This window comes from Phytophthora infestans, genomic scaffold (assembly GCF_000142945.1).
Source record: "Phytophthora infestans T30-4 supercont1.143 genomic scaffold, whole genome shotgun sequence".
In the NCBI taxonomy this organism is placed as follows: Eukaryota; Oomycota; class Peronosporomycetes; order Peronosporales; family Peronosporaceae; genus Phytophthora; species Phytophthora infestans.
Window position 1 is genome coordinate 33,700 of NW_003303616.1, and position 9,030 is coordinate 42,729.

A 9,030-nucleotide genomic window follows, 5' to 3' on the forward strand; every position below is an offset into this window, starting at 1 on the left:
ACCACACGGATAATTGAATCCCAGAAATAATGAAATGCACTCTCTGTGGCATCCCCATCCACCTGCGGGTACAGGAACGCAGCGCTAAACACCGAATCTTTTAAAAATTCGCACGGCGAAATGTCGTTTAGCTCGAACAATTTATCTCGAAGGAGTTGGCCTAGTATCGATGGACTCGACCAAGCTTGAAACACAGACTGCGGCAACCCAATCTTTACAGGGAGAGGTTGTCCGATAAATTCATTTAGATCTCCGCGTGTCGGCAGTAGCGTAAGTTTTGCAACTTCACAATGTTGAAATCTCGACAGCCATAAGTCCGTCCCATCAGAAATAGGCGCACTACTTGTCCCAGGAGGCAACGCCACCAGCACGTGAACAGGTGTGTTCATCGACTCGACATCCTCTAGCGTGGGTACGAACTTGACGTCCTTCTCCGACAAGCCAACCAAGCTGAGCGGCGCTCCTGCAACGCCCAATAGCTTCAAATCACTCGTGTCACTGACACCGTCCTTCACGTCGTTCTCCGTTAGCCACACCCCAGCGTGAGTGATGGTCGCTCCTCGGCTACGCCGAGTGGTGACCATTGTGATGAAGGAAGTAGTCGTAACAACAGTAAGTTGCAGGGACTGAAAGTCCAGCAGGGGAGAAAAAACCGAGTGCTGCTGCTTGCTCTTGACGGCGCAAGTTGTCGAGTGTGTAGCAGCACACGGAAAAACCCCGGTAACATATATTGGTAGGATTAGCAGTAGGATGGGGCTGGCGGCTCGCCAGCCAATGGTCCGTCGAAGTCCGGCTTCTGGACGCGAGCATCGCGTCCTGGAGGCACCTGAGCCTCAGGTTTGAGCTGGACGCAGTCCTGGCTCTTCCTCCACACTTCACACTCCCACTTGATCTAGTCGAAGCGCAGCTTCAACATGATCACCTTGTAGAGCTCACCACGATGTCCTTAGCATCTTCTAGCTGCGCTGCAGCACGACGCTTCGTCCTTGGTAGCGCTCTTCCTCCTTCTTGTCCTTCGCATGCATGAACTGGTAGTAGTAGCTTGCATTCACGCATGGCGATGATGTTTGGCTCCCACTGAACGAGCTGAGCCTTGCTGACGGTCGATGCGCAGCACCTTCATCCCATCACGGCAATGTTCGAACTTGTCCTTCGGCAATGGCTTCGTCATCGCGTCGGCGATCATGTCGTCGGTGCCAACATGGCGAATCCGTAGCTGCTCGTTCTCCACGAGGTGGCGCACCAAGTGGAACTTGTTCATAATGTGCTTGTTCTTGCTGTGCTTGCCAGGCTTGGCAGTCAGATAGATGCACGACTTGTTATCGCCGATAATCTCCGGAGTCGCGAACTCCCAGCATAGTTCTTCACAGAGTCCACTTAGCCACTGTAGATCTCTAGTGCCTTCATTCATGGCAATATACTCTGCTTCCGTTGTGCTCTGTGCGTTAATCTCTTGCTTTCTTGATCCGTACGAAACCACGTTACCATTGACGAACGTCACGAACCCGCTAACACTCTTTCGGTCATCAGGGTCATTAGCGTAGTCAGCATCGGTGTAACACGTCAGCTTGACGTCGTTCCCAATAACAATGTCCATCACTAAGCCGTGGTCTTGAGTACCACTCAGGTAGCGTAGCACCCTCTTTCCCATAGCGTAGTGTGTGTGGTCGAAGCAGGACAGGTACTTGCTGAGATTACGCACAGCGTGCGCAATGTCCGGCCTTGAGGCTGAGACCAGATATTGTAGTGCACCAACGAGCTCTCGGTACGGGGGCGGGGAGTCATCTTTCGCATCTGTGACCACCTCAGCGCGCAGCGCTTCCGGTGTTGCAACCGCGTTGCAACCCTCCATGTGAAATCGCTTTAGCACCTCCGTAATATGTTGCCGCTGGCAAAATACCGCATGTCGACGCTCGCTGTCGATCAGTATCTCCACGCCTAGTAGATACTTGACTGGTCCGAGAGATGTGAGTTCATACTCCTCACTGAGTTGCTTAGCAACCTTAGCGCAAAGGTCACTAGGGCCGAGGAGCAGTAGGTCGTCGACGTACACCGTGAGCAACATGGTGACTTCCCCTCCCACTTTCCTGGCGTAGAGTCCGTAGTCAGAGTCGAGGCGCTCGAGTCCGATCTTCGTCAGGAACTTGTGCAATGTCTTGTTCCAAACGCGAGGCGCTTGCTTTAGCCCATACAAACTCTTCTGTAGCTTGCATACGTAGCGCGTAGAGTCTTCTCCGAAGCCTGGAGGCTGCTCCATGTAGACCTCCTCGTCGAGGTCACCGTACAAGAACGCGGTCTTGACGTCGAACTGCAAGATGGCCCATCCGCGTTGCAGCGCGTATACGATCACGCATCTGATCGTCTCAAATCTGATAACAGGTGCGTATGTTTCACTGTAGTCGATGCCCATGCGTTGTAGAAAGCCTCTGATCACTAGTCGAGCTTTATATCGCTTAATCCGGCCCGTAGAGTCTCTCTTGAGCGCGTACACCCACTTGCACGAAATGACACGCTTGCCCTTGGCCTCCGTGCGTCGCACGAGCACCCAAGTTTCGTGCTGCTGCTGTGAGTCCATCTCAACTTGCATCGCTGCTTTCCACTCCTTCCACTTCTTTGACCTTGCCGCATGCTTGTGACTAATGGGGATCTGCACATCCTCGACGTTCTGCTTCGTCACATTCGTCACTACGTAGTCCTTGAGTCGGGCGGATGGTTGTCGCTTCCGCTTCGGTCGTGACGTAGCTGCACTGTCGTCTGGCGACGACTTCTGCGTCGTGCATGGCTCCCAGTTCTCGTCTTCGTGAGCATCACGTCGACTGTCCTTGGCCTTCGAGGCTCCCACTCGATTTGCACATGCTTTCGCTTTATTCTTGCCTTTTGTGTTCTTCCGCTTGGAACCTCCCACTGAAGCTGCTGGCTTCTTAGCGTCCTCGCTTGGTAGCTGTGGGTCATCACTTCGAGTCGCAGACTCGGCTTCAACTTCAACACCTTGGTCATGGCTCTCACCAGCAGTGGCCAGCTTCGCCATCTCCGCTGCTCGCCTTTCTGCAAGCTCTGCAGGAAGCTGCAGGTACGTAGACATTGTCGTCCGGATCGGCACGATCGGGATCTCCGCAGGTAAGTCGTAGTCTCCGTAAGCGTAGGTGTTTGCAAGAAGTTGCTCAATATACACAGTGTTTACCGTGTACTTCTCATGTGCCTTCATGTTTCCATCTCTGCACGTCGTCACTGATCCTGTGCGCAGGTTCAGCAGCTTATAGCCCTTGGTCTTCTCGCTGTAGCCAAGTAGTAAGCACATCTGCGTCCTTGGAGTGAGCTTCTCCTTTCTCTGCCGAGAATCATCAGGGATGTGCGCGTGCACCAAGCACCCCCACGTGCGCAGCACGCTGAGGTCTGGCCGCTCTCCGTACAGGGCCTCGTACGGGGACTGCTGGTCCTTCAACACCGGCGTCGGCGTCTTGTTGAGCGTCTCAATTGCATGTAGGAAGGCTTCTCCCCATAATGAAACAGGCATTTGCGTAGCTTGTAACATAGATCTGACCTGCCGCATGACGGTCTGGTTCGTGCGCTCCACGATAGCGCTCTCCTGCGGGCTGTAGGGATTGGATGAACGCGTGTCGATGCCGAGGTCCTTGCAGAAGGTCTCGAGCTGCATGTTGACGAACTCGCCACCACCATCGGAGAACAGCGTCTTGATGGTCGCCTTCGGGAACTGGTTCTGGATCCAGCGAATCTGCTTCTGAATCAGCTCCGTGGCTTCGTCTTTGTAGGCTAATAGATATCCCCACTTGTATATCGTAGCTTCGTCGATAATCAATAGAAACTGGTTTGATTTCCGATTATAAAGTATCCACTCCAACACTGCATAGGTCGACACAAAGCTTGTGCAAGGGCTTTGCAGAGCGAGACGGCTTGCGCTTGTAGCTCATGCGCTTCGTCTTTGACTCTAAGCATGGAATGCATTCATAGAGAGCAAAATTCTTCGACTGCATGTTGATGCCAAAGTTATAGGTTCCTGCCATAGTCTTGATAGTCTCCATGTTTACGTGGCCCATGCGGTTGTGCAGCAACGTCATGGGGTTCTCAGCTTCACTGGCCTTGACGCTCATCACGTTCTTGCTCTGACGTGGCGTCCACATGCGGTACATCCCGCGGATGTACTTGAAGCGCAGCTTCAATGTGTCCTTGACCAGCCACGTAGTCTTCTGATCATGCGAGATGCGCACCTTGAAGTTTCCTTTGAATTGCATGTAGGTCTGCGAGATCAGGTTGTAGGCAGCCGACTTGGCGTAGCTCACGTCATCAAGGAGGCGCTCCTCGATCTTGCCCGTGTGCTCGTTCAGCACTTGCATAAGCACTGTGCCCACAGTTGCGCGCTCGGTTGTGCCGTTGCCGAAGACTAGCTCTGCAACTGAGTCTTCGTGTAGCTCCGTAAACAAGGTAAGGTCGCTCGAGACGTTGGTCTGCGCGCCGCTATCCAACACCCACTCCACCATGTCCTGGTCCTTGTCCTTGTCCTTGTAGTTGAAGTTGTCACGCACCGCGAGTACATGCTCTTGTCCTTCAGCTTGAGTCGGTGCAGCCGACTTGGCTGTCTTCACAGTAACCACATCGATCATCCTGCGCGGCGGGTTGCTCGAGTTGTTGTTGTTGTTATTGTTGCCACGCTGGCGGCACTCAGGATCGCCACTCCAATGTCCTTGCTCTCCGCACGTGTTGCACTTCGTCTTCGCCTTTCGCTTGGCGATGTCATCCCTCGCACTGGATGAGCTCTTGCTCTTCTGCCGCTTGTTCCGCCCACGCGGCGATGAGCTGCGGCTGCGACGATTGTTGCGGTTGTTGTTGCCTCGTGCTTGACTGCTGCTCGAGTTTCGACGTCCTCTTCCGTCGTTGTGTCCGTCGCCACGGCCACCAACAAATGCAACATCTCGCTGGACGGCACGTCCACCTCCACCACGTCCTTGCTGTAGCTCAGTCTCTTGGCGTGAGTGGTCAGCGAGTCGAAGGCGCTCGATCGCTTGCTCCCACGTAATGGACTCATCACGTCCAATACGTACTTCATGCTCGTTTACCACCGCTGGGTACACACCCACTGTATTCGACAATAGGATAGAGACGGCTTCCTGCTCAGGCAGCTGCTTGTTCGCGCGGCGAAGTCTCTGTTGGTAGTCGTCGATGTCACGAATGTAATCGTCAAGTCGTTCGTCACGTTGCAGGCGACGATTCAGCATATCTCGCTTGAGAAACACGCTGTTTACTCCAGGATGGTTATCAAAATGATCTTCCAGTGTTCGCCACAGTAGGATAGGATCAGCACGTTGAATAACACTTGTAAATCGCATCTGTAGCTCTTGACTAAGTCCCATCGTAAGTTCACGTTGAGCAACACGCAGTCGTTGCTTGAAACAGCCGCGCTGTCCTTCGTTACGTTGGTCTGCCATCGTTTCGCGCTCCATGATGGGGTCCAAGAGGTGTGCGACGTCGAGAATGGAACAAATCTCGACGCGCCACGTCTGGTAGTTGGTATCGGTAAGTCTTGCGTTCAACTGCACGTGTCCGCTCTGGTTCATGCACCGCGTGCATCTGTGGTCTCCAACCATGGGTTCGTCCGTAGCGGAGTCGGTCCCGGCCTCGGTCTGGACTGGCTGCGCTGCAGCCTCGGACGTTCTTGGGTTTCTTGGCGGCTCGCTCTGACGCGTGCTGGCGTCGGCGGTAAGTTCCTCTGTGCTTGGGTTTCCTCGGCGGGGCCCGTACGGCGTCGGCACTCGCTGCGGTTGTGCTCGAGCCGCTGAGAATTCTTGAATGAGCTGCCTTTGTGAGCGCTTGCGGTAGATGGCTTCCACTGAGAATGTTCTGCCACTGATGTGAGATGGTTCCAGTGTATTCCTAAGACGTTACCGAATTGGGGCACATAAGGAGCTCGAGTTGTTGTTCAACTGGGTTAGATGAACGCTGTGAACTTTGACAGTGTTTTTGTCTGAGAGTTTTTTTTTTTTTTTTCTCTTGCAGGCCAACTGCAACTCGTCGGACGCGCGCGAGCTCTGCGTACTCCGGACTGGGCTTCCAGCTCTCCTTCTTGGGCTCATAACCTGAGTGATGGTCGCTCCTCGGCTACGCCGAGTGGTGACCATTGTGATGAAGGAAGTAGTCGTAACAACAGTAAGTTGCAGGGACTGAACGTCCAGCAGGGGAGAAAACCGAGTGCTGCTGCTTGCTCTTGACGGCGCAAGTTGTCGAGTGTGTAGCAGCACACGGAAAAACCCCGGTAACATATATTGGTAGGATTAGCAGTAGGATGGGGCTGGCGGCTCGCCAGCCAATGGTCCGTCGAAGTCCGGCTTCTGGACGCGAGCATCGCGTCCTGGAGGCACCTGAGCCTCAGGTTTGAGCTGGACGCAGTCCTGGCTCTTCCTCCACACTTCACAGTGGTGAGCAAGGGTGGCGACGTCCGCGACAGTGGAAGGGCGGCATGCGGGTGGCGGATACTGCAGCAACGGTAACAGCGGGGAGGCGGCAGTGGGTGGATGGTGTGGAGAGCCGGGAAGGTGAGGAAAGCACTGCTGGCGATGATCGAGCTGGACGTGGACTGCGCGTTGTTTGACAGCGCTGCCGTGTGGTCGGCGTTCTGGTCCGTGGACGCGGAAGTTCGGGCGTTTGCGCAAGTGTCACGATGTTCCCGCTGCTCCGAGCTTATTAAGATGCAAAAGGCCGGCTTTTCATTCTACCACTCAACTCACCGACTACGGCACAATCACGACGAGTGATATTAAAAACTTTGGCACCGTCCCCTCAACGCAAACATGCCGGCGACGGTGCAGACCGCGACGATTTCCAGCGTTCAGGGATTAATAGAGAAGGCTGCGATGGTGTACTTAACCGACTATAGATAGTATCGGGGTGGCCGCCGTGAAGGCGGGCGTATCCGACAACCAGTGGCCACATTCGCACCGCATGATAGCTGCTGCGTGTGTCAACGAGTTTCTCTCGTCAACCGAGATTTCTCATACATTCGAAGTATGTATGAGAAAAACGTGTGTTGCTCATTCATCGACTACTCCTGTTGTTAGTTCAATAGTACTTCGTCCCAGCGCGTAATGGTAGTGCCATAGCGATGCAAAAATTCAGGCACGTCTGTGCTTCTTGCGCACACCCTTGCCCTGTGATTCCTGCTCAGCAGCTTCACGTTCAAAACGTGACAGAAGCTGTAAGGCTTCGTCTGCCGTCGGCCGAGCACTCGGGTCTGGGTTCATCAACCGATCTAGGAAAAGCGCTCTTTCGGGCTCCGCAGTCCATTCCCGTTCAATCTTGCTTGTCTTCACCAGGTATCCCACGGCCCATAAGTCAACCGCAGTCGTGTGGGATCCACCTTCCATAAAAATATCTGAAGCGTGTTCGTCGTGCGTCAAGTGATCGCCGCTGGGATATTTCTGCGGACTTTGAGCTGCATCAGCGAAGTCGATCAAAAACCATTCAACGCGGTCGATATGCTTGATCACGTTAGACCAACGGATGTCTCTGTGCATCCACCCGTTGCGATGGAGGACTACAAGGGCCTCGAGAACGTTCCCGAGCGCGACGAACAGTTCACTCAAGCTGCATGGCTTCATCTCAATGCCGCGGGGCTTAAGTGTCAACCTCAATTGGTCTGAATCCACCGTGACGACTGCATCGGCACAAGGAACCCCATAAGCTTTCAAAGAATCGTAGATCTGCTTCACGCGACGATACTCTTCTTGTGTATGAAAGATCTTATCGACGAAAATCGGACTCAACCGCACCTTGACGCCATTGGCGCGATGGATGTCCATGAACTCGGTCCCTGCCGAGGCCGGACAGTTTTGCACAATTGCCGGGAAAAGCAGACACAAATTCAGAAGTGCCAATACAAGTCGAAAACGTTCCGGCGCATGCTGCAAGTTAAACCCTCCAATAAGGTGGGTTTTAACGTTGCCCGTGACGTCTTGATAGATAGCAAATAATTCTAGCTCGAAGCCCGACGCAGCATAGCCAAACACATACGGCACTCCACCGTAGGACCACACCAGCGTTTTAAAGAGCTCCTCACGAGGCACAGTGATAGAAGTACGAGGTTCTTTCTCCTCACCACGAAAAACACAGATATGATCCAAAGCAAACAAAAAGTCGGGTCGCTTCAAACCTGACGAGGATTTCCTGCTCGAATCCCGGTTGATGTAAGCACGCCTAAACACAAACCCGAGCACCACACGGATAATTGAATCCCAGAAATAATGAAATGCACTCTCTGTGGCATCCCCATCCACCTGCGGGTACAGGAACGCAGCGCTAAACACCGAATCTTTTAAAAATTCGCACGGCGAAATGTCGTTTAGCTCGAACAATTTATCTCGAAGGAGTTGGCCTAGTATCAATGGACTCGACCAAGCTTGAAACACAGACTGCGGTAACCCAATCTTTACAGGGAGAGGTTGTCCGATAAATTCATTTAGATCTCCGCGTGTCGGCAGTAGCGTAAGTTTTGCAACTTCACTATGTTGAAATCTCGACAGCCAGAAGTCCGACCCATCAGAAATAGGCGCACTACTTGTCCCAGGAGGCAACGCCACCAGCACGTGAACAGGTGTGTTCATCGACTCGACATCCTCTAGCGTGGGTACGAACTTGACGTCCTTCTCCGACAAGCCAACCAAGCTGAGCGGCGCTCCTGCAACGCCCAATAGCTTCAAATCACTCGTGTCACTGACACCGTCCTTCACGTCGTTCTCCGTTAGCCACACCCCAGCGCCTTTCTTCTTCTTCGCCAGGAAGAGCTGCAGGTTCTTGGCGTCGCATGTGATCGTCGATGCGTTCTCCTCCTTGACCGCCTTCTTTAACGCGGAAACCGACGCACTCTCGTCTATGTCCACCTCGAATGCGCTTCCCGCCACACCAACAATCGCGCAGAAGGGGTCACCATATCTCTGAGTCTGGTACGAGCATACGCTTTTCTAACCAAAAATAAACACTTTTTGGTGAGCGGTAGACATAATTTGACACGACCAAACACTTATG

The 9,030-nt window shown here is 53.4% G+C and overlaps 1 protein-coding gene and 1 pseudogene across 1 annotated transcript; one reads left to right on the forward strand and one right to left on the reverse strand.

Moving 5' to 3' along the window:
- Positions 1 to 6,566: 6,566 nt before the first annotated feature.
- Positions 6,567 to 6,764, forward strand: PITG_20162 (uncharacterized protein; the record flags this gene model as incomplete). Its single annotated transcript, XM_002895651.1, has 1 exon — positions 6,567 to 6,764. The coding sequence occupies one exon, from the start codon at positions 6,567 to 6,569 to the stop codon at positions 6,762 to 6,764; it is 198 nt and encodes a 65-aa protein (XP_002895697.1).
- Positions 6,765 to 7,121: 357 nt separating this feature from the next.
- PITG_20163 lies at positions 7,122 to 8,963 on the reverse strand (annotated as a pseudogene; the record flags this gene model as incomplete).
- Between the last annotated feature and the right edge of the window lie 67 nt (positions 8,964 to 9,030).